At 39.4% G+C, this 26,035-nt stretch overlaps 1 protein-coding gene across 2 annotated transcripts in view; it reads left to right on the top strand.

Annotated features, from left to right (window-relative positions):
* CNTN5 (contactin 5) overlaps positions 1-26,035 on the top strand; it is a 970,129-nt gene that overhangs the window by 416,378 nt on the left and 527,716 nt on the right. For both annotated transcript variants that reach the window (XM_043529333.1, XM_037889811.2), the window contains one exon: positions 14,859-14,988. In XM_043529333.1, coding sequence (XP_043385268.1) covers positions 14,931-14,988 — 58 coding nt within the window. In that variant the 5' untranslated portion in view covers positions 14,859-14,930. The remainder of the gene's footprint in view (positions 1-14,858; positions 14,989-26,035) is intronic.

Below are 26,035 nucleotides of genomic sequence, written 5' to 3' on the forward strand. Positions count from 1 at the left end.
TGTATAATACAGGGAAATCTGTTTTTTTTTTTTAAAGTATCCTCATCCATTTAATGCAACTTGCACCCCATGCACTCTGAACTATCATTTCATTGGCACTCACAAGCTAAGCAGGATTGGGTGTTATCAGTACTTTGATGATGATCCAAGGATCATCTAAGGTCTAGGGTTGCCAACTTTGTAATATCTCCCCCGAGACCCCACCTCTGCCCCTCCTTTTTGCTGAGGTCCTGCCCCTCTTCTTTCTCCAAGGCCCTGCCCTCTTCACTCCTCTTCCCCTTTCCCCCCATCATTCACTGCTCTTCCCCTCTTCCCCCCACTATGCTGCACCCCCAGGTCGGGAGCTGCCTGCAGAGCTCGGGCTGGGAGCTGCAGATGCCCAAGTCGGGTAGGAGGCAACCATGGCTAAAAAGAGGCAGGTGCAGATGATGACCCGACACCTCCCTGCCTCCCTTGCCCACAGTAACTGACTTTGGGTGTCCAGTCAGTAGATCGGACTGGACACTGTCAGGTCCCCATTTTGACCAGACTTTCAGGCTAAAAACTGGACCCCTGGCAACCCTATTAAAGTCCTGTGTGGAAAGCAGTGCACTTAATTGAATAGATGACATTCTTGCCTCTGAATCAGTGCCCCAGTTTCACTTTGGAGGGCTCAGTCTGTTCAGTGAAAGAGGAGGCTTGTTTTAGAATAACTCTTTTTGAGGTTACAACAAGGTAAACAAATCACTGTCCGTTATTCTAGCATCTAACCAGACTACAAGACTGCCTCAAAAGCATTCCTTCTAGTTTCCTTTCTGAGAGACAGAGTTGTAGCAACTACATGGAGTATTGACAGGAAATGTGGCAACTTTTAACTGCCTAATGCACAGAGAACACTGTAGGGTTACCAGATAGCAACTGTGAAAAAAAGCAGGACGGGGTGGGGGGTAATAGGCACATATATAAGAAAAAGTCCCCAAAAATGGGACTGTCCCTTTAAAAACAGGACATCTGGTTACCCTAGAACACTGTAGTGTTGGAGTTTCTGGGTCAGATCCTGACTTCAGTTGAGCTATGACAGTTTACACAAGTTGAGGATCTATCCCCTTTCTTTTGGCTGAAATGTTTACCTAAAGACTGGGAAGAACAGGGATGTTAACCAGAATAGCTTGGCCAAATATCAAATTGGGGGATTACATTCCTTATACCAAAATAGCCCCTGTACTTGTAGCTGGATATGGTAGTCTTAATTTTCTATCCCAATTTTACACATTCTATGTAGTAAACACACCATTCTTTCCCCCTAATTTGGGGAAAATATGCCCAAACCAATACCTTGGTCAATTAAATACAGTAAAAGGAAGAAAAAGATGGCAACTCATTCAGAAATCTTTGTGTAAGAAACAAGTTTCCAGTGCCACAGCCCGTAATGCTCTTTCCCCTGCAATTAAAATTACTCCCTTCTCACAAAAATTAAAAAGTTGGCATCTGTTCTTCCTTTCTTCCTTTTCTTTTTCTCAGTCCTTCATAACCAGTTCTGTAAATCTTAAGCCTCTGACAAGTTACTTTGCTTGAGCCTTGAAGTGCTTGCTGGGAAACAAATGGGTCTCCTGATAAAGAAAACAATTGAGCTTCAAAAAAGCAGATTTCTTGTATACATAAAGAAACCTCATACATGATCCAAACCTGCACTACTGTGATCTTAAACGTTTACTGTAATTTTCCATTTATAATCAGGGTAAAATACCCATGGAAACTAATGGAGGTACTGGTAACATGGAAATCCCTATTAAAAAACAGATGTTTGACCTGCTGCTTTATCACTAATATTGCAGAAGGTTTTACATTATGGTATCTTGGGTTTCAAATTAAATGTCAAATTCAATTTGCCACTGAAAACATGAAGTGTGTGACTGCCCTTAGAGGGGTAACCTCACAGCACAACTCTGTAATTGGTGTGTGCTCAAAACTGAGCTCACCTAGTCAAAGCAATCATTATTTGGCATGTGGCACACCTTATTCTTTTAAAAATAAACAAAGCATCCTCAGATCCTTTTTTAAAAATCTTTGCTTGTGATTTGAGCCCTATGTGAAATTCCCTGGCTTTGTTTAAAATCTTTGTAAAAGTAGTACTAAATAGTGTGATAACAGTTATAAACCTTCCCAAAGGGGTCACGCCAGCAGTTATGTCTTTATGTCTATGACATTTAGCTTATAATAAAATTAGATTTGTGAAAGGGAATTGAAGAGGTGCTTATTCCATTTAGAGTACTTTATTTATTTTTCCCCTTTCTATGCAGACAAGCTCTTGTTTTAATAATGGGACTTCTAATGCACTTTAATATCCTAGCATTATATCTTAGTGAACTATCTGCATTATAAGTAGTAATTGTGAGATATTTCTAAATATAAAAATGCATCCTTAAACATCTAGACATCATTTTTAGTGCTGGTTGTAATTATTAATGTAAGAAACATGTGCAATTAAATATGCTCATAAAAATAATAGATAAATCCCTGTAACACCAGTCAATTTGTTGCATCATTAATATCTTTCAGCATGGCAGTTTAAAATGTTTTGCAATAATTCAAGTGGAAGATAGCTAAGGGCAGTATTACTAACATTTAAACCTCCATAACTGTTTTAGAACAACAATTGACTATTTTAAGTATCTTCTTCTGAAATATAAGTTTATCTTTATGATGCATTTTTAAACTCCACATGCCGACAGATAGCTTTAATGGTGGAGCCATCCATCTCCAAAGAGAATTTATGCTTTACTCTACTGTAAATGTAAACAAATTGTATCCTTTTTTGAGATAAGACTGTACTGAAAATGAAGATTTTCTTCATAATTCATGGATTGTGTTTTAAGGCTAGAAGGAGCTATTATGATGATCTAGTTTGTTTTCCTTGGTGGAATTTTACACAGTAATTCCTTCACTGATCCCAATAACTTGTGGTAAAACTAAAGCGTGTATTTTAGTAAGATGTGCAGGGTAAAATTTTCAAAAATGCTTAAGTCCCATTGATATTCAAAGAGACTCCCATTTATCCACAGATCTTGATTTAAAATTTTCAAGTGATAGAGAATGCAGCCATATGCATTAAGCGATTCCAATGGTTCATGTTTACTTATAGGACCCCCCCCCCTCATTTGCAAACGTAGTCCCCAGCATCAGTGCAGGTGTACCCTTATGCTCCTGCAGAATCCCAGTGCATTCAATTATATTAGGGTGGGGAGTCATATTATATCAATATTTTTAAAAAAAAATACCTAAGGTGGGGTGAAGCTCTAAAATATCAAGGATACATAATGAACAACTTTGATGGCTGCTTTGTTTCATATTTGGTAAAATAACAATATGAAAAAGCAATTGCAAAAGAGACATTTGAAAATTATATAAGTCCATGTTGCTAATATAGATCCTTACATCTTTGTTCCTAGCAAACATTTCATTAAAATAGACCAACGCTTGCGTTTAATTTTACTACACTGTACATATAAAATAATTGTTTGCTGTGATATATCCAAACTTGACCTTTCAGTAGTAATCTAGTATTGTGTAGATGTGACAGCAGCCATATTGGCTGACACACTGGGGATTGAATTAGTGACCTCCAGAACTAAAAGAGTAAGCTGCTATAACTTCAGCTAAAGCTCTCTAGCTAGGACTGTAGCACTCTTATCCTCTGTGGTTTGGCACAGAGGAGGAATTGTAACACACCCACCAAAGGGTTATGTATACACAGCCTGTTCATACATGAATCAGTTCTTTAAGTATCCCATGTCTGTCTTCTCTCCTTTTAATGCAATCCACTGTGCATAAAATGCCTTCCCAAACCTATAGCACCTGACCTACCTCCTCTCCTTATTGAAATCCTCATGAAAGACTCACTTCTTCATGCAAGCCCCACAAAAGTAATTGAGATACAATTGAAATAGAGTAATTGGTTATTCCATGTGTCTGTCTTTTAGGCTTCTGCACTGTAATCAGATCCATTTGAGCAAACCCCTGCACCCCTTTAGAGCTCTAGTGAAGTCAGTGGAGTTCCACATGTATGCAGGGGGCTGGCTGCATAGATCCAGTTATGGGATTTGTGGCCTGAGATTGTAATCTCTTCAGAACAGGAACTGTCTTGATCTCTCTTCATATACAGCATTGAGCACACTGGTTGCTAATATGTATATCCTGTTATCCCAAGAGTTGATTTGTCTGGCAGGGATTATTTTTGTACATAAACAAATGTACAGGTCCACAGAGACAGGTGTGCCCATTAGTGCTCAGTATGATGTGCTAGATATATGCAGTCTGAAGATTTTTTTAATATCCTCATGGAATGCCAAGTGATGCTGGCTTGTGTAATTAAAATGCATAATCATATTAGTCTGGCAGTTATATTAAGTGGAAGGCTTAGGCTATACTGATTTTTCATTCGTATAGATAATTCCAGATGCAGGTGGCAGAGGGAGTCTATGAAAAAATATTAATCAAAGTCAGCATCCCTATTTGCACTAGCTGGCTGCCTCAGGACAGAGGCCAGGTCGAACTATCCCCACAGGACATGGGCCCAACAGAATATGGCTGAGATACATTGGCACAACAGTGTGGTAAGCTAGCCCTATCACTGCCCTGATGTACCTGCACTATGGATAGAAGATTAAATCTCCCAGTGTGATTAGTCTGGCATAATTCATGATTACTAAATAGAGCTTTAAAATAATAAATAAAAGGGTCACAAAACAGCTGTTTAGCCCTCACGAGTCCTTTCTGGTATCCCAGAGAAGCCGCATGAATTTATTTTTCTCTGAGGTTTTTAATTCTAAACAGATTGAGTCCAACACAAATATTCAAGTGAGAGAGGCAGCCTGTAGGTATTGCATCAATTGCTGTTGACACTTATCCATAAGATCTCGGGTACTTCTTGGGGTCCCTCAGGTGACCGGGCTAGGAAGTAGCTGCTTTCTGAAATTGCCTGCATAATAAAATCCCATCAAGAGAGTTAGGCATGAGAGGAAAGATTTTCTTGTTGCTAGGGCACTGGGCTGGGACTCAAATGACCAATGTTCAGTTGGTCCATTACAGACTTTCTGTGTGAGTTTGGACAAGTTGCCGAATCTCTGTGCTTCGGTTTCCCATCTGTAAACATGATAATAGTGACCTACTTCAAAGGAGTGTTGGAAGATGATTTCATAAATGCTTGCGCAGCTGTCAGCTACAATAGTGAGGGGGAAGTCATGTATACACCTAGAGAGATAATGTCAATATCTTTGGATTAAAACTATGTTAACCCTTAAACAACAGATTTACAAAAAGTGTTTAGCATATGCAGCTGGCTTCAGATTTTAAAAAGGGCTCAGCTTTCATTTAGGTACCCAAAATTCAGTGGCGAGATTTTTAAAAATGCTCTACCCCCAGGACCTCTTTTCATTCTCAGTGGTGCCAAAATGGGAGCTGAACTCCTGAAAATCTGTTCCTAATTTTTGTTTTACTTAGATTGTAAGCTACTTTGGGGCAGGGACTGTTCCATTTTAGTTTGTTCCATTTTAGTAAAGTGCCTAGCACAATGGGGTGGTCCAGGATTAAGGCTCCCAGGCACTATACTAATATAAATAATAATAAAATCCAAATAACTTTCTACGCTGCTTTGATTTTCATAAGGCATGGTTTGATAGCCACCTACTCACGTGAGTAACTTCACTCATGCTGAGTAATCCGAATAATTGTCCTCATTATGCATAAACTTACTCCTTTGCATAAGTGTTTGCAGGATCAGGCCATAGCAATACTTTAAAAATGTACACATTTTGTTGAATTAATAGCTTCGGTGAAAGTCTACCGTGAAAGTTTATTTATTAATGTCTTACCTTGAAATGTTTTAAGGTTTCTGATCACAGCATGTCTGGGTTTGGTCTGAACTTCACTAAAATCAAACAGTCTCCACAAAACATTTTGATTTTGGCAAATAGGTGAATTCCAACAAAACAATGTTTTATCTGAACTTTTCTGATACGCTCTGTTCTCAGTTTAATTTGGAAGAATTATAGTCAATTTTACCTTTTCACCAAGAGGTGGCAAGAGCAAATTAGCAAAAATAGTAGTCAATTCTACGCTTTTCTCAGGAGATGGTTCCAAGTAGTTTTGAACCACACAATTTACTTTTGTATTTACTGGAAAGGAAGGTACTTCAGTTCTCACATTCATAGGGTTTTTGACTTTTTAATACTCAAATATGGGCAAAGACTAAATATTGAAACAGGTTTTTGTTAATTTGCAGGTACCAGGTAAAATTTTCAAAAGAAAGACTTTCCTAAGTCATCAGGTGTTTTGGAAAATTTTACTCATTATTGGTATTCAGGAAACATCTTTGTCCTGCTTTTCAATGGTAATTTTGGGTGGTCTGTTTCCTTTGTGAAACAGTGTTCAAGTGTCATTAGAACATGAACAATATCAGTGAAAGCTGCATTACAGCTGTATATGAAATAATTTTTAAATTAACATTTTAGAAGTTAAGTTCCTGGTTGCTCTCTCATTGAAGCTGACAAATGGCTCCACTGAAGAAGAAACATTCAATAATATGTTAGCAATAAATTAAGGGCTCATACAAAATTGAGCAATAAATCTGATAAAACCTGTACTTTATTAAATTTTCTTTGCAATAGGTTGAAATATTGTTATATATTGAAAGCAAATGCTCTCCCTGTGGGGCAATAATCAATCCTACAAGATACCTTGCTGTTTACATTTGCTTAGTATGATTTCACTTTTTTTTTTGTCCTGTAACAAATTCTGCTGATGCATTTCATTGTACAAATGTTAACGGTATGATTTTAATTTTTATTGCAATGAAACCATCTTGTAAACAATATTGTCATGCGACACAGCAAGAAGAATTTGGACTGTACTGAATTAATTTATCTTTGGAAGAGAGGAAAAGGGACATGGACTCAGTATAGCTTACTTCCATTTACATGACAGATAGTTCCCGTTATTACCTTGTACATAGATAGACAAAGCAGTAAATTTACACATTTGTCTCATCAGAGATCTGGCAAGAGACAGGCCTGTGTTTAAAATCTCCAGCCAGAATTGCGGTGTATCTTAAGCCCATCTCATATGCATTACAATCCTTGTGGAAGAACGTTTGGCTGTTCCACAGGACGTGTCTCCAGCACTCCTTTGTTTTGAAGTTGCTGGGCTTGATTGTCTCAGATGCAGTGAAGACAGGAGGGACATGGAAAACAGGTTGGGCTGCCTGATTCTCAGTTTTCATTCCCTGGTGCACGTCAGAATTGCACAGGAGCAGCGTGTTTCATTCAGGTGCCTAAAGGACTGCGTTGTCCTACTCAACCTTTGTCAGAGGCTACCTGCAATGAGCCTTTTGTTGGAGTCTAATCTTGGATATTTATTTCAATACAGTCATATTTTTGCCACATTAGTTAGAGTATTATTAGTAGCACACAGACTAGTTGTACTTTAAACCAGTGTCCTGAACTTCTCACATGAAAGGGGAAATCTTACCTGAAAATATATATGTAGTGTCTTGCTTGCTGCGGGATGGACTGCCTTCTGCTTGTTCCCACTGAATGCAGATATGTGGGAACAATAGGTTCATTTCCTGCATATTTCTGTTTCCATGCTCTTCCCCAAGTCCCTTCAGCATAGCAACATGGCGTCCCGCTGTCTTTCTGAACATGACTCTTTTGCTTTGTGCATATAATTCTATATAAAGCGGAATTTATTGTTGCCTGAAGTAGCAGTGACTTGTATGTCCCCTGTCACTAATGTTACTGGCACAAGATAAGAGTGTAGAGCCGTTAATTCTTGGTTCACTAAGGGACAGGCCACACACACCTCTTTTTTTCTGCACAATGTCGATATTGTGTAAGGGCTTATCTAAAGTCACACACTTTGTACTGTTTTAACTATACTATTATAAAAAGAAAAGGAGGACTTGTGGCACCTTAGAGACTAGCCAATTTATTTAAGCATAAGCTTTCGTGAGCTACAGCTCACTTCATCGGATGCATTCAGTGGGAAATACAGTGAGGAGATTTATATACACACAGAACAACTATTATAGTTAGTGGTGCAACTGCCTTAGATATATAGGTACAAAGGTGCTTGTACCGGTAGAGCATATTCCCATTCAGGAAGAGAGAGCAACTATGCCACAATAAGGCACCTTTATAGCAGTGTCCATACTAAGGATTGCACCAGCATAACTGGTTTAGTAAAATATCTTTTAAAAAAAATCTAGTCTTCATGGGTAGAAGAGAAGCTAGAAAATTTGACCCCTAAAAGCTCAAAACCCAGAAAGCAAATATCATACACTCCAGATTTATCAGTAAAATCAGTATTTTATGGAATATAATTCAGGATTTTTGAGAACTTGGCTTGGCAATACTGCATGGGTATTGAAATTTGAAGTATTTAGGCACCCATCCAGTTCAGACACAGAATCGATAATACGCAGTTTTTATCTGACTCATAGCTACTAGCTTCAAAAGCACATATTGGGTGCTGAAAACCTTGAATGAGCTGTCCACAATCAATCCATGGAATTAAAACAAATTGCTAAATAATTATTTGGATATTATGCAAGCCCCTCTACCCCCCCCACACACAAGAAAATTGCAAACTGCTTTTGGATGGTATATGAACAGAAAAAAAAAACCCTAAATTTGCTGGTTAAATTACTAGTGGCAAATTATTTGCTTCATTTAAATTTTAGATGACTAGTTTCTAAAAATTGCCAGCAGGCAAAATGCATCTTGTTCTTATCTAACAAACTGTTCATGAATCTGCATATCCACTGTAAGAGATCAAAATAAATATATATATATATATATAAATAAAGACGCCATCTTTCCTTTTAATAAGTAACAAAAGGACTGCAGAGCTTATTCAAATCATATTATGCAAAAGAAATCTATAGTATTTAATATCCTTGGGATGCCCTCGTGGCTTCCTGTGCATTGCTTTACCAGTCAAGCTGATGAGCATTTCCCAAACATACCAAATGTCATGTCTGAGGGTTCAAATTTATATGCAAATCTACATGCATTGGGAAAAAAAGAGGGATTCGACTAAAGTGATATTTAAAATAATTTTAAGCAGCATTTGCCTGGCAGGGCTGTTCTTAAAGAAACTATATTCTTGCCACCCAGTGTGTAATTCCATATCAAGTTTCTTATGGGAAAATTAAAATATTTAAATAGGGTGTTCTCAACAAAGGGCAGGACTCTGAAGTCTCTGATGGGAGCATGCATGTTAGGGATTAACAAAAATGTCCTGGAAAGAAGGTTGTGTAGTTTTCAAACCAGTGTGGCTTATTATTGCTTGTATAAATGTTTCTCTCTCTCTCTCTCTCCCCCCCCCCCCACACACACATTTAGTTTTAGGAATACACATCTTATGACATGCCCTTGAGATGGGAATATCCATTAACCATTCATACCCTGAAAGCTGTACATTTTTCGGCCATCTAATTTGTTAAGACAAAAAAATAAAGATCTTCTTCTTTATAGGCTTAATTTTATTTGTCTTTTGTTGAATCTTTAAACACTTATTTTCCTTGGGCCGGATTTTGATCTCAGCTGTATTGGTATAGATCCCATTTGACTTTAATGGAATCAGTATTTCACCCCTGGAGCAACTCTTTTGACAGGAAGTGAGAATCTAGAATCTAGCTCCATATTCCCATATGTCTTTATTATCATCTAGTTTTCTATCTTTGTTCTTGGAAAGCACTGCTATCAAGCTCGGTGCACTACTGGAACAATGATAAGCCCTCTTTTCTTGTCCTCCATTGTCCGGTTACACCAGGAAGTATAAAGTGGCAACATGCACAATATTGCAAAGTAATCCCTAAAGATTCTGTATCTCCATTATTCTGGCATGTGCTCCTTTGTCCAAATGCCCAGCATAATCCATATTTAGAAAGTATCTGGAAGAGCCAGGGAAAGTATAAAAAGGCTGAAACAGCAGCTGGGCAGGCAGGACAAGTATTCAACATTGGCAGGGTCTGAGAAAACATTTTAAAGTGCCTAGAGAGCTGTTAAGGAAAGGTTAAAGAAGTCAAAGGGGAAATGTGAGACTATAGTAATGTAATGCTTGTATTTCTAGGAAGAACATTGATCCAGGTTTAGAGATGAAAAATTAACTCCAACTTTCACAAAACTTACAAACAAAGAAACACAAGGCGGGGGAATAAGAAATACAGTAGAACCTCTATTTTATGAACTAACTGGGGACCAACGTGTTCATAAAATAAAAAAGTTCATAAAATCACATCTCAGAATTACAGTATATACAATGCATTGCTTTCTTCTTGCCTATCTCACCAATGCAAAGTGATTTCCAGCAGATGAAAAGCATTGGAATGCGAAGGTTTTGTGACCTGGTCTTTACAGAGATCACTTCATATGATTTTTTTCCCCCCTTGTCAGGAAAAATGGTTTGTATAACTGGCGGTTCATAATATTGGTGTTATAAAATCACGTTCTAATGTAGGATTGTTTTTATTCCACCTAAGAAAATATGAAATGACAAATAAATACCATATATATATATTGGACACCATGTCTCTGGTGTCTACATCTTTCATGTTTCAGAAAGTCTGAGTGACTCTGGGATTAATGGCCTGGAAAATTCTCCCACTCTACTTTAGACAGTAGTGTAGTCAGATGTCTAAGCTGTTACACTGCCCAAGTTAAATTAGCTTTCTCAAATCAACAGTTTTTATAAAAATAGATCATACCCAAGATATGGGTTTTCAAAAGTAATGATTGTGGCTTTGGTTTTTGGGGTGCCCAGCTTGAAAGACTTAATTTTCAGAGGGCGGATGTTTAGCACTTTCTAAAACCAGGTCTTTTTAAGATGTCTCCATGTGGGTATCTCACAACTGAGACACCCCAAAACAATAATTTTTGAAAACCTTAACCCATGTATATAAGTCAAAATTAATTTTGAACTGTGTCCCAGTTGCAAGGCTAGCTGCATCTCTTCCCTCCTCCTGATCTCCCTGGCTATGTTTACTCTAAGAGCTGGGGGTGTGATTGCTCATGGACTCACACTTCCGCTAGCTCTCATTGAGCCAGCAAAAGTATAAATTGTAGTGTAGCCACGGTAGGCTGGGTAGTAGCAGCTCAGTTGTGCCGAGTACAAATGCACCTGAAACTGGTGGGTACATACTCAGCAAAGCTAAGCCATGCTCCTGCAGCTGTCCATGCTGCTATAGCTACACTAATATTTATACTTGTGCTAGCTTGATGATAGCTAGTGTGAGTATCTGTACACTAGGATGACCAGACATCCTGATATTAAGGGTTTTGTCTTAGATAGTCAACTATAGCCCCACCTCCTACCCTCCCAAAAAAGTGTCCCAATTTTTCACTTTTCACTCTTGCTATCTGGTCATCCTAGCGTACACGAGAAGGGGAATCGCACATCTAGCTTGTAGTGTGAACATAACTTCTGAGTGCACCCACCTCAGGTACAAGGCATTGTGCCTTTTCTCCCCTGGAGTGTGTAGAGATTATTAGAGACCCAGCCCACCACGGTTGTGGGGAACTGCAGACCGTCTTTATATGCTGTTTACACGGACCCTTACCTCCTTGCTCTATGGCCCTTTGTGACCACCCTGAAGAGTGGCTCTAAATGTTTACAATAAACACCATAGAGTAGAATTCCTCATCTCTCCCTCTCTTAGACCAGACTCTAGCCTACAGTATGCTGTGGATCAATTGTCCCCAGGTCTGATTGGATGCAGCACCTGTGGTTCTTCCCTTCAGGAGTCTGCAACCAGTGATGTACAGTGATCAGAGAGCCTTCTTAAAACCAAAGTGTTCTTTATTTTAATAGTAGGAACAAAACATTTAGAGAAAAAAATGTAAAACAGTCTACCTGCATGCTTATCTTACCATCCCCTGATGACAATCTAGGCGGGCTTAACTTCTTCAGACACCCCAGTGAGTGCTCTGTCTCAGTCTGGTTTCCCCAAGCAATTTCCTCCTCTCTTCAGAGAGAGTGAGAATATCTTCTAATCCAGGCAGAATTCCTTTGCCCTTGTCAGTTTCTGGGCTGGTCTGCTTGTCAAAAGGGTAGAATCTTCAAATCTAAAAGTTCAGGCATTGACTCTTAACACCCCTAAGTGTTTACTGAGGAATGGCTTATTGTGAGACATTGTTTCCCGTCTTTCTTGGTCATCCTCCCCCCTCCCCCCGACCCAGGAACCCTCTGTTGCCTACAGTAAGTATCCCAATAACCAGGTCAACATACAGAATTCACAAATGATTATTGAGCCACTCCACGGGTGTCACAACCTGTTTTTACTTTATTAAGTTTGTTCACTAGAATTGAATTTTTGTTTTTGTTTTGGTAGGGTTCGGGTAAGTAGGTCACAGCAAAGTATTTTCAATTTGGAGCTGGAAAAAGTCTTTGGGGCAGATCTGCAGCTGGTGCAAACTGTCATAGCTCCACTGAACTTCAATGAAATGTTCATGAAAAATTCATCATGTTTTTTGAGCAGCTACAGAGGTTTTTTTAGAAAAATCCAATTTTAAAATTCTTTGAGAAACAGGGATACATTTTTCAAAACATTTGTTTTCCATTTTTAACAGTAGTTATTTATTTTCATAGTTTCATAGACTTCTAGCCAAGAAGGGACCATTAAATCATCTAGTGGTCTCACCAACTGTATAACATAGGCCACAGAATTTTATCTAGCTACACCTCTACTGAACCAAAACTTATTTTTTTAGTTTTCCCAAATGAAAATGTGCCTCTGTTTTTTGAGGAATTTTTGAGCTAACAACAAACCAGGAAGTAATATTGTTCATAGCACGATTTAGAGCTCAACTGCTTCCTTTGTTAGTAATATCACTATCATTTCAGAAATATTTTTTGAAATAGTCTCACACGTCCCTTTAGTCCTGGAAACACTTTCCCTGTTCTTGCATGAAAATCACCAGAATTTTACTTACAATTTTTGCTTTGTGCCTTATAAAAATGGGGATAGCATTGCAGAACAACATAAAAAAGGAATGATGTATTCTACGAGTTTTAACAGAAATGGCCATGAGGAAAAAAAAAGTTAAATATTAATGAAAATATTTATTTCCCATCGGTCTGGCCAGCAGAGGGTGCTGAAAGAGATAACTCAACCTACCCAGGGAACATACTGACTGAAACACAGATTATCACAGAAGTGAAAAACAAAGGCAGCTGGCATTAATAATTAATTGAGGAGGGTTCCCTGTGGAAGTTAAGATGAGCTGCAGTTATGTTCTATTTCAGAGAAGCATATATTAACATGTAGACCTCATATTAAGTATGCCCAGTCTAAGCTACTTGAAAGGAAGAACAATCCCAAATTGGGAATCTTTATTTGTGTTGAGTGCTGCACCTGGCCTGCTATATAAATGAGAGCTGACAAATTACACCTTTAGAGCGTTTCAAGAATAACTTTTCCAGTATATAAATAAATGCAGCCTTTCCTTCCTCATGCAGTGTGTGTGCATGTATAGAAGAGGGGAGATTGGCGATGTAGCTCACAAGTGGAGATGTTAAGAGTGCATTTTAAAGGAGATGATGTGGCAGAAAGATTCTTGTACACTCTTTGAAGCATTTAAATGATTTTGTTTTCAATGTGTTGCACCCCTTCAGCATCCACTTTCTGTGATTATTCTAATGAATGAGTGAGGTCACCACACAGGAAATGCTGATGTGCTAAACTGTGCCACTTAGCTAATGGTTCGAATTAAGGGTTGTAAGCGAACCACATTGAGTCTGAGGGAGTTAGGAGAGTGATTCACATTCCCTCCCTAAATGGCCCAGAGCACAGTATAGAATGCTGCATTCTGGGACTGCTCTTGTGGCAGAGGCTGATGGGGGTCCGTGCACTTCAAGAGTGGAAGGTTCATTGAGTTCACTTGCATAAGGGCCTGTCATAGTCCGGCTATAAGCAATTATGGCAGAATAGCCAGGGAAAGGTCATCCAATCATGGAACAAAAATATACCAATGTGGCCCTACTCAAACCAACCGGACATTTGAATTGTGGATGCTGACTACCTGAAGCAATGCAGTGAACAATCTGTAGGTTGCAATCTGTTCACATTGTTGTAGTTGTTACAGTAGTATCTAGGAACCATAATCAGAGATCAGGGCTCTAAGCAGGAAGAGTTTCTTCCCCAGAGATCTGCCAGACTAGGTATGAGACAAGTCTGAACAGATGGGTGCGAAAGACAAAAAAATGGGGTGGGTGTCAGCTTGGGAGGATAAGGTCAATAAAAAGAAGAGTTTATTTTCTATAAACCGCGCTTGTATTAAACATCCACCACAAGATTTCAAACAGTGAAAAATTAGTGGGGATGGCAACCTATTTTGGCACAATTTGTAAGCAGTGGAAGTGGTTGAATTTGGTGAACTAGTTGTTCTTTGCAACTATTTCACCCACCTCTAGAAAATACCAAGAGATTGCTTCAAGGACACTGGGGAAAAATATTCAGCTGCATTCGTTACACCCGCTGATGAAATATGCAGTGTGCCCTTATAACTCTGGGCTCCAGGAGGAACAGGAATTCAGGGCCGTGACACACCTCTGCCTTTGGGGTGAAGAACTAGGGCTCCTTAATCTCCAGTGCAGCTACACAGTGGCATTCACAATTTAGCTCTTAACATAGGCAGATACTGTGCTACACTACATTTTTCTTGAGACTCTCTCAAAATACCTCCCTTTCAAAATGTCACCTCCCACTTTACGTAAAGAGCTCTTGGGATTGCACTAGGATCTAGGGTTTCTTTTGAATAGCCTATCATATTTTTGCCAGAGGTTTTTACTTCTCCTAACAGAGACTGTCTTTATCTCCTTAGACTGAGCTTTAATGAAGAAACGTCAAAGCTGCTAACAATCACACAAACGGGGACTCAAGACCTTTGTGACCAATGATGTGGTCATCATGGAGACTGATTCTGTTTCTGTCACTCACTGGATGTCTTTCAGGTAAGTAAACCAAAACCTTGTGTTACTGGTTTAAGAATTCCTGACAAGTAGAAAATGGAAGTATAAAAGCAAAATTACTGCAAAGAAAAATGAACAAACCATGTCAATTAGCATTTAACCAAAAACAATTCATGTTATAAACTATATATTAAGATTATAATCACTTACTACAAAGTTGAACAAGTATTGCCCACTTGCCATTTATCTTAATGTTTCTCAGGGTTACTTTTAATCTGTAAGGAAGAATGGAAGAGTTCATCACTTGCCCATTCACAAAAGAATATCCTAATTTTTACAGCTTCAGTGAGAAAAATCTGCTTGGGGAAAAAAATGATCTATCAAACTGCTTTGAAAGGGCTGATAACTGCAGCATTATTTGGTGATTCTGGGCTGTGAAATTCTCAAACTCTTACCATGTTCTGTGTCTGGAAACAAATGATGGAGTTGATTTTTCTTTCTAAAACTATGTGTGTTATATTGATATACACTAATGATTCTGTTTTTGCCTGCAACAGTATTCCTTTGAGCTTTTCCCCCTTGGCTTTAACTTCGTATTATCTTTTAAAGTAAACAAATTGTGTGGCTTTATATTCGATCATCATTTAATCTTTCCATGTGAGGAGTCCTGTAATTTGATATTATGCTATCCAGAATTGATCTTTCATCTGTCCCTAGCTTTATCTTCTTTCAACTTCCCAGTTTCCAGAAATTGGGTTTTTTTACAAAGTATTTTTATTGATCAGCCTTCATTTACAATAACCAAAGCTGAAACAATCTAAATATTATGGGCTGGATCCTTTATGTGAGAAATGCTTCATTATACAAGTTGTCCTTGTATAATTAAAAAGCCAATATTTGGCACATTATTGCACAGTGGAATCTGTGTCCCTGATCCTGCAGCAGACTCCATGTGGAAGGAATCCCTGTACTCACATAGTTGATGAGCCCATAGATAATGGGGTGAACTGGACACAGTCAGCTGCAAGACTGGGGCATTAGATACCACAGTCATTTCCAACTTTTTAATACTGACCACTGTCACAGATTATATCATTCCATTATAAGTGCTCTGAAGCTAATTTGAACACAAATAAGGAAGTAGTCTTAACAGTTTGCCTCACCGATTCCCTGTTCAGATACATATGAAACTAAGGAGATTAAAAAACATTTAAAATATAAGCAATGATAAATGTCAAACATTGATTCAAAATGTCTTGAATGGAGTTTGAAATACTCCAATTTATATTGAATATTAATTTGGCTAAAGAATAACACCCTGAAAGCACTTGCCAATCAGCCAGATATTATATTTAATCGAAATACCTTTTCTCTCTCTTGTTTTTATTCAGTATTTATTCCTGCCAGGTATTCAAAACACTCCTGTTCTTCCATCTCTGATTTGTTAACTAAATCCCAGTCTATTATTATTTTTGGTTGTTTAAGGATTATTCCATATTATGTGGCAGGTTAGGAGTCAGTAAATAAATCATTTTTATTTCAAAACCATTTTTCATATATTGTTATAAATAATTTAGAGCAACACGTCTGTTTCTCTCAAATGCATTAGATAATTGTCACAATAACTGCAGCATCTTCAGGTGCTACTTAAATTACATCTCATCTGAAAACCTAATACCATAAGATCTTAAGTTAACCTGAGATGATAAAATTGGATTCGAACCTGATAGGATCAGATTGTCAAAGTAAGTTGTAATTCTAATAATGCACAGTCTGTGTTCCTTTTGACATCTGAGCACATAATTCTGCAACTACAGCTGCTGTTATGTTATTGCAGTCACTGAAGTATGTTTGCTGCTGCAAATACTTTCTACTGTTGATTTTGTTCAACATGGTCCACTAAGTTCGATGCTTTAGAATTTTATTTTCAATATTCTCAACTGCACATTTTTCAAAGGTAAGGCAATAGATGTGGATGCTGATGCACTAAGATAAAGGACATTCAATTCCTGTTATTTCCAGCCATATTCAGATTCAGTAATTAACCATTATGTTACCAGGTCATGATAGTATTCCTTCAGGCAAAAAAGTTGGGTTATTGCATTGGCTATTGAGGGGAGGCATCCTAATATGAATACAGAGACTGTGTGTCTTGTGTGTGCATAAATGCACTAAATAGGTTTCTGGGCAATGGGGAAAGTTGTTAGCAGGTGGAAAAGCAAGAGCAGAAGATAATGAAATTTAAAAATAAATAAGGCAATGCAAGCCTGTGTGACTTGTTAGATATGCAAGAATCCTAATAAAAGGAGTATTTGTGGCACCTTAGAGACTAACAAATTTATTAGAGCATTTATTTGAGTCTCTAAGGTGCCACAAGTACTCCTTTTCTTTTTGCGGATACAGACTAACACGGCTGCTACTCTGAAAAAAGAATCCTAATGTAAGCTACAATCATATGAGATTTTACAAAGCACCCAAAACTCCTGTTTTTTGTAACAAGTGACTTATGAGTTATTCACCAGCATAGTTCAATATGCACTAGTTCTTGCTGGGTATGAGTGAATGTTAATACATATAGAATTCCCAGATCAAAGCTAATTTTGAAATCTGCAATGGCAAAAAATAGTTACACTTCCAAAAGTGATATCAGTTCTTCTAAAACAAAGTTATCGGGCATAAACTGTTGATCTGAGCCACTTAAAACTTTGCAAGAATAAAAGGTTTTTCTCTGGCAAGAGACCACATGCATAACGTTTCAGACAGAATGCATCTTCTTTGCAGAATTTGATGGGGTGGGGGCATTGAATCTTCCTTATAAGTTATGGAAAGTGTTTTACAATCTTAATAAAATTCACACTGCATCCTACGCTTTATGTTCTGTAAAACCATTATATTTGGAAGATGTACAATATGTGCTACGTGAGCCGGTACGTATGTGGTGAAGTTGACATGCCAATGTAGCCAGTCACTCATGTATAGTGTATGTTATAATGGCATGACACTTAGACATAATGGGCGCTATCAACGATCCCCAGTTGGATTTACTGAGGAGATATAGATGAGCCATGCGGCTTGTGGATCAGCCTGATTTACCTTGAGACAGTGGCTGGGCATTAGGGATTCCTTTCTAGCATCAAAAGGAGATGAAGTGGCTGCAGGTGCTGGGAGTTATTACTGTGTTGTGATTTCTTTGATTGCTTCAGATTATTTTTTCAAGCTAAATTGGAGGTGAGGAAAGATTAGGAGGCTAGTTTCACTTGTGGCCTGCATTCCATCTGGGCCGAGGATATGGGGAAACCGTAAAACCGTCTTTTTGTGAGCAACTGCAATATAGAGATATTGTGAACTATAAGATAAAGGACCAGCAAGGACTGGACTAGCCTGTTCCTGGCTTTGAGCTCAGGGAGGCTTTGATAACTGATAAACTAGATTAGAGCTCAAAGCAGGTTTAGAAGGGCCCATTTAAACCTACAGCAAATGATTCGGAAATTTTGTTCTGTATGGTCTTGGTTAAGTTTTTTTAGCTGAAATTCTAATTATAAAGAACACTTGTGTGTATGCAGGCATTGTGTAACTGGCATGACCAAACAGGTATGAAGGTTTGTTTATCTTTTTTTTATTAATGGCAAAGCCTAGAACAAGGTAAAATGTCTTACAATTAACATTTGATTCTCTGACTAGTTTGTGGGACCTCCTATTGCATCATACTCTGCAAACTCCAACAGTTTTCCCTACAGCAGTATCTTGCAGCATCTTTGGGGCATGTGCATTGTAGGGGGATGAGAAGGGGAATTATGGGATTGTTTTACGATGTACCTCCGTTCTTTTAATAATCTGCTGTGTGTGTGTGTGTGCGCGCGTGTGTGTACGCACCCACACAGGAATATTAAATTATTTTTGGCTTATACAGCAGGTAACTAAGCAAGGTATCTCTTTTTCTTTTTAATTGGACTTGTTAACAGTCAGTTGCCTTGGTAGTTCAGACAAGTTGAAATTGAATATAATGAACATTACTTTAAATTATTGCTACCTAACCTTGGAATACATTAAATGTGCACATCTCCTAGTGTTTAACTAAACTGAGAAATGTTTGTAAAAACAAAACAAAAACCACATCAAATTATACCTAATCAGCACTGGGTTAATAGAATCAGTAGGCTTTTATTTGCATATACAAGACACCATTGAAAGAAGCTGGTTTGAGACTACGATACCCTGTCATTCTTTTCTATAATTCTTACAACTTGTGTCAACATGCTTCAAAGTGTAAAGAAATGCTAATGACAGGATAACACAATGAAAGCTATTTGCATGGGTTTCTCTTTCTTGATCTACCATATATCCCTCATGTCCTTTTTTTGGTCCTTTGTCCTAGTTAGGGCATAGAATTTAGGACTGGAAGGGACCTTGAGAGGTCTTCTAGTCCAGTCCCCGGCACCCATGGTAGGATTAATATTATCTAGATCATCACTGACAGGTGTTTGTCTAACCTGCTCTTAAAAATCTCTAATGAGGAAGATTCCACAACCACTCTAGCCAGTTTATTCCAGTGCTTAATTACCCTGACCGTTAGGAAACTTTTTCTAATGGCCAACCTAAACCTCCCTTGCTGCAATTTAAGCCCATTGCTGCTGGTCCTATCCTCAGAGGTTAACGAGAACAATTTATCTCACTCCTCCTTGTGACAACCTTTTCATGTACTTGAAGCTGTTATCATGTCCCCCCCTCAGGCTTCTTTTCTCCAGACTAAACAAACCCAAATTTTTCAATCTTCTTTCCCAGGTCATGTTTTCTAGACCTTTAATCATTTTTGTTGCTTTTCTCTGGAGTTTCTCCAATTTGTCCACATCTTTCCTAAAATGTGGCACCCAGAATTGGACACAATACTCCATTTGAGGCTTAATCAGCACTGGGTAGAGCGGAAGAATTACTTCTGGTGTCTTGCTTACAACACTCCTGTTAATATATCCCAGAATGATGTTCACTTTTTTTGCAACAGAGTTACACTGTTACCTCATATTTAGCTGTGATCAACTATGACCCCAGATCTCTTTCCACAGTGCTCCTTCCTAGGCAGTCATTTCCCATTTTGTATGTGTACAACAGATTGTTCCTTCCTAAGAGGAGTGCTTATTGTCCTGATTGAATTTCATCCTGTTTACTTCAGACCATTTCTCCAGTGTGTCCAGATCATGATATTGCCTGGCTGCATGTGAATTGGGCTCTGGAGAGACCCAATGTGAAGCATTTCATATTTAATGATAGGACAACATTGTGGCTGGAGACCTGCAAGGCTAAAGAAGTGGATAACTCGGGGCAATGCCCATTCAGTAAAGTGACAACTCCAAAATGCCAGTCACAGCTTTTAACTCATATAAAGGGTTCATGAGTGTGGCATCTATGCTGTATCCCTCAGTAGCAAGCTCCAAATCAGAAACTACTGGACTTTTCTGAACAGTTTTTCAGCTACTATACAACACTGAGGAGCACTTACAAAAGTGCCTCTAAGTAGTAAGCACATATAGTACTAAGGCAAGTTTCAATGTTCTGCCTAAATTTTTGATCTACAGCTGCTATTTAGCTGATGTGTTCTCTTCTCTTAAAATAGCCCTCACTCTCCATCTGGCTAGCTGGAGGCTTCTAGTATAGCTAACTGGGAGCATTACTATTGGTCTCCAAATATTTCCCAAGCCTGCTCAATATGTTACTTTCAGAATTTCAGCAACTGCCAGCATTAAAGTTCATAGCCTAAAGGTTCATAAATGCATTAGCCAAATCATATAAAAGATGACACTTGATAGGCCTGGGCTATTTTTCTTCCCATCACCTATTTGGTCAAGTCCATTCTATGCCACAGCTGACAGTTTGTTTAAGTTTGTTCAGTGCTTAATTTGTAATGAAAGAGGTGCCAGGGTTCAAGCAATTTAGTGCTGGGGCTCAAGCAATTTTTTACTTTTGTTACTGATGCAGCAAGCCCAGAGGTGCTGGAGCTATGAACTGCCAAGCCTAGATGTGCCGGGTCTCAGCGCTGGCAAGCCCTGGCACAAATTAAGCACTGAGTTTGTTCCTCTGCCAAGTGGATGATGTACTGTTGAAAAGAGAATGTCTGTCATTGATAAGCTTGTCCAATTACTACCTTTCTTCCTTGTTGACAATATGGCAAATAGGAGGGAACTTCATCTTCTTTGGCAACTGGTATATGGAAGGTCAGGTGGAAAATGTAACCAGAAAGAAGTATACATAAGAACTGGTGCCAGACAATGTTAAACTTGTTGGTACTGCTGCTGCTTCTACTGCAGAGAAGACAAAACATGCTTTAACCCCTCTGCAAGCTGTCCTGAGGCAGAGTAAATTTCCAGACATCTGCCCGCACTAACGCAGGAGAAGTCTGTCACATTGCCTGAGCCCAATACAGACAATCAGACACATGTTCATTTTTCTGGGTTCAATATGCAGTTGGTCAGGAAAAAAAATTGTACTTCTCTCCTGAATTTTATTTGTTGTATTTTTGCACATTATATTATTTCTATCTGAAAGGAGCGGGGGAAGGCAGAAGTTGTCTACAGTTGTCAGATACCTGGTGAGTTTTAACATTAATTCATCAGAGGATGATAGAGTTCAAAATCCTAGGGGAATGTGGGCGGAAAGTGTATTCTCAATATATTTAAAATTATAGCAGGTGAATTGGAAAATTATTCTAAACCATTAGTTTGCTGGGTCAGATTGTTTTCTTCTTACAGGTAATGTTTATTGATTCACAGTAATATGTAGTTTTGTTTTTATATAGTGATATACAGGGCTTAATCCTACAAGGTGCTGGGCCCTCCAGCATGGGGTCAGCCAAGCAAGGGCTTAACTTTAATCATTAGTAGTTTCACTAAAATCAGTCACATGCTTCCAAAGCACTCAGCACCTTGTAGCATCGAGGTCATAGCAAAAGGTGAATAGTGTGCAGTCAGAGATTCATTACATTTCATTCACCTTTTTGTCAGGAGTCTAGCGGGTGTTTTATTTAAAAAAAAAAACCCTAAAAACTTTTTATAAATTGGCCTTAAATGTCTTTACAATTACATCACATGTATTTACAAGTAATTTAAAAAGTCCTATATGTTCAAAGCCCATGTTCTTTTATTTTCTCCTTTTAGTACCTGTAGGCATCATAAAAAACCCCTCTTACCAAGCATATAAGCAAAAGGTGAGCAGCCATCATGACAAGTGCCAGATTGGGGCAGGGGTGACAAAACACACCCCCTCCTTCCTCCAATTAGTTTTGTCACACACACACACACGGGCTGCTATTGTCAATTCCGCCACTTCTGAAAAATATTGAATGTCCCTCTTCATCCTCCTTGTCCCCTTATCATTTGCAAGTTTCATCTCCTGTGCCACAAACTGTTTATGGGCCAAGTAATGTAGTACAGTGTTTTTACATTATTTCCCATTGCTTTTAAAGTGATATGATTTAGTGAATTCTGTGTTTGTTTTTGTAGTAATAGTAATCATAAACCTAATGCTAATTTATATAACCAAAAATAACTATAGAAGATATACTTAAACAATGTACTTGCTTGTATTAAGATCTTGACTCTACTCTGCCTTAGGCTGTTTTTTATAGTGGTGTAAATCCAATGACTTCAAAGTGGGTGTAGTAGGATCATGGTCCTACTACATCCCTATTTATTCTTACAGTAAAACTGTAGACACTGCACTGTCAGCGGTCCAGACTTAACCTGGAGTGCAATATAAATCTCCATTTTTATTTTTAGGAATGAGAAAATTCCTCCTACCTTCCATCATTATAATTAAACGAGTCTTAATTGAAGGACAGATCCTTTCTTTATTGCACAGAAACTCCCACAGACATCAGTGGGGGTTGCACATGCACAAGGTTTGGAAAATGGATATTTGCTGGCATTTCTATTCTAGTGTGTAAACAGAGACAATTTGCCACCTCTTAATCTGTCTTGAAATTTCCTAATCTTACAGATTTCAGATTTGTTTATTTTTCTAGTCTTAAATTTTTAGTCAATTAAAACAGCCTCTTCTCCGCAGCTAGAGACCGTTATGGCTCACAAACAAACCCTATGCCTACCTTTAGATTTGCATTAAAGGCATTTTGATGGTGATAGACAAGAGGGTTAATATATTAGACTGTAGTGCAACCTTTTTAGACACCGATTTTTTTTAAAAGTATCATACATTAACAGAAGTGGTGTGTCTTCCCCTTTTAAATGTCTAACCATAGTAGTAATCTTTGAAAATCTAAATACTTGGAAACAGGAGGATATTTTCTCTTCAGATTAAAATATTGCCAGTTTTTTCTTCTAATCTAAAGTAGTTCAGTATCCCTCTAAATGCTACAGTTAAAGATATACTGGCTGGGGAACTGGATGGCTTGGTGCATTGCCTAAGAGATATAGAACCTTCTAGCTATCAATAACTGCTTGCTGTTAACATATGAAGCCTGTTTCTTGCTCTCAGTTTAGTCTGGGTGATGAGCATCATAATCTGATTTTCCACATCTTGAACCCAGGCCTAGGGGTCCCCAGTCAGTTGCCACATCCTGGCCTTCACCCAGTGGCTACTGAAATGGAGTGGGCTGAGAAGCTACTAGGTCTATAGCTCCAGGCAAAGCACCACCCCCGGGAGCTTTGATTGGTGCTCCACTGATTGGTCCAACGGTCCTGTTTAAACCAGGAGGAGGAACAGGAAGTTTGTCTTAGCAGCAAAGTGGTTTCCTCTTGTGGCTACATTGGACTCTGCTTGTGCCCACCTTCTGTACCCAACCCTGTTTCTGCTTCCTGTTGTATTTCTGGCTCCTGCCTAACCCACACCTTTGCTCCTGTTCCTACCATGCTTCTGCTCTGTGCTTGATCTTTGCCTCTCCTTCTGCCCTTACACCTCACCTCCAATCCGAAGTGTCCATTCCTGACTCCAACCCTGGCCTCTGACTTCTGACCCTTACTCTGGCTTGACCCTGGGCTCTGGCATTTGGCATCTGACCTCAGCTCTGACCCTTAGCTTTGATTCCTGGTTCTGACTCTGGCTTCACCCCTGCCTCTGGTAACTGGCAGTTGACTCTGGTGCTGACCCTTGGCTTTCTTCCCAACCTAGACTCCTGCTCTGCCCACTATACCTGACTCCTACTCTGACTACTTGGTCATATTGCCTACACCCTGGTCCATACTGCATACAATGAGAACAACCTCCATAGGCATCCTCAGCATAGAGGCCAAACACTGAGTGGGACAAGGAGACTGGCCTGCTCCTTTACCTTTAAACATGCAATGCCTTCAGATCAGGATTGAGGTGTAATTTGGTGTGGAAGCATGTTCTCCCAGTGCTAGGGTTGCCAACTTTCTAACGGCACAAAACCGACACCCCAGCACTGCCCCCTGCCCCACCTCTTCCTGGGGCCCCAATACTGTCCTGACCCTTCTCCAAGGCTTTTCCCCCTGAATGCTCCATCCCCCCTCCCTCTGTCGCTTACTCTCCCCCAACCTCTCTCACTTTCACCAGGCTGGGGCAGGGAACTGGGATGCGGGGGTGGGGGTGAGGGTGTGTGCCTGGTGTGGGCTCCGGGAGGGAGTTTGGGTGTGGGAGAGGGTTGGGGTGCAGGGGGCAGAGGGTTGGGGTGCAGGGGGCAGAGGGTTGGGGTGCAGGTGAGTGTGGAGTGTGGGCTCCAGGAGGGAGTTTGGGTGTGGGAGGGGACTCCGGGCTGGGGCAGAGGGTTGGGGTGTGGGGCGGGGTTTGGGATGCGGGGTCCTGGAGGTGCTTACTGCAGCTCCCAGGAAGTGGCTGCCAGGTCCCTGCAGCCCCTAGGTGCATGGGCGGCCAGGGAGGCTCCACGTGCTGCCTTCGCGCATGCAGGTTCTGCCCCTGCAGTTCCCATTGGCCGGGAACGAAAACCGGACACTTGGCAACCCTACCCAGTGCTCACACAGAGCAGGCCAGCCAATCTGTTTCTTTTCATACATTACAGTGCATTACATTTTTATCCCAAATTAATTTTAAAGGGTTAAAAGAATCTACAGAAAGGCATTGGGTACAACCCAGAGTAGTGTAGAATAGCTTCCTAGTATTTCTTTCAGTAGATTACGTTAGCACAGCCAGTTAAAGTGGCTGACAAACTTCTCTTAACAGCAATGGAAAAAGCTAGCATTCATTTAGATGAAGTGAAGCTGAACAGCACAGTGGGAGGTAGCATTTCAGCTCAATACAGCTCTAGGCAGCCCTCAGAAATCATTTTTTTACCTCATAAAGCCTGTTCCTTACAGCCTGGTTGTGTGCTGTCAACAGTACATCTTTAGTCTCTTCCTCAGGTACTGCATATCTCATTTTCCTAAGTACTGCAGTGGAGGAGAAAAGATGACACTCTGACAGAAGACTTCCTCTTTGAAATATATAAATATATTGTAGTGTTGTCATTCACAGTGTTGGGAAGTAAGCAGTTATTGCAACAAGTCACCATAATGTGATTAAAGTTTTATGGAATGAATAATTGTCACAGTTGTTGCTGGGGAGAAGTAATTAATTATGTGAAGTGATTATGGCTTTCTTTTCCCAAAGTTGTACTTGTAGATGGGTCTGTTCCCTCCTGCCTGATACGAAGCACTAAAAGCAATGACATTTGGAACTTGATAGGTGACGTAACCCCTTCACTCTTCCCACTCATATGATACAAATATAGGGAATAGATGCTGCATAAGGCAGAACACAATGCATCCCATTGGCAGTGGAATACTTTATACAGGCATGGGATGGTTAATAGTCAATGCAAATTAAGGAAATTCAACTGCTTATGTCATAAATATAAAGGGAACGGTAAACACCTTTAAAATCCCTCCTGGCCAGAGAAAAAACCCTTTCACCTGAAAGGGTTAAGAAGCTAGGATAACCTCGCTGGCACCTGACCAAAATGACCAATGAGGAGACAAGATACTTTCAAAGCTGGAGCGGGGGAGAAACAAAGGTTCTCTCTCTGTCTGTGTGATGCTTTTGCCGGGAACAGAAAAGGAATGGAGTCTTAGAACTTAGTAAGTAATCTAGCTAGATATGCGTTAGATTCTGTTTTGTTTAAATGGCTGAT

Source organism: Chelonia mydas, chromosome 1, assembly GCF_015237465.2.
Source record: "Chelonia mydas isolate rCheMyd1 chromosome 1, rCheMyd1.pri.v2, whole genome shotgun sequence".
Classification (NCBI taxonomy): Eukaryota; Metazoa; Chordata; order Testudines; family Cheloniidae; genus Chelonia; species Chelonia mydas.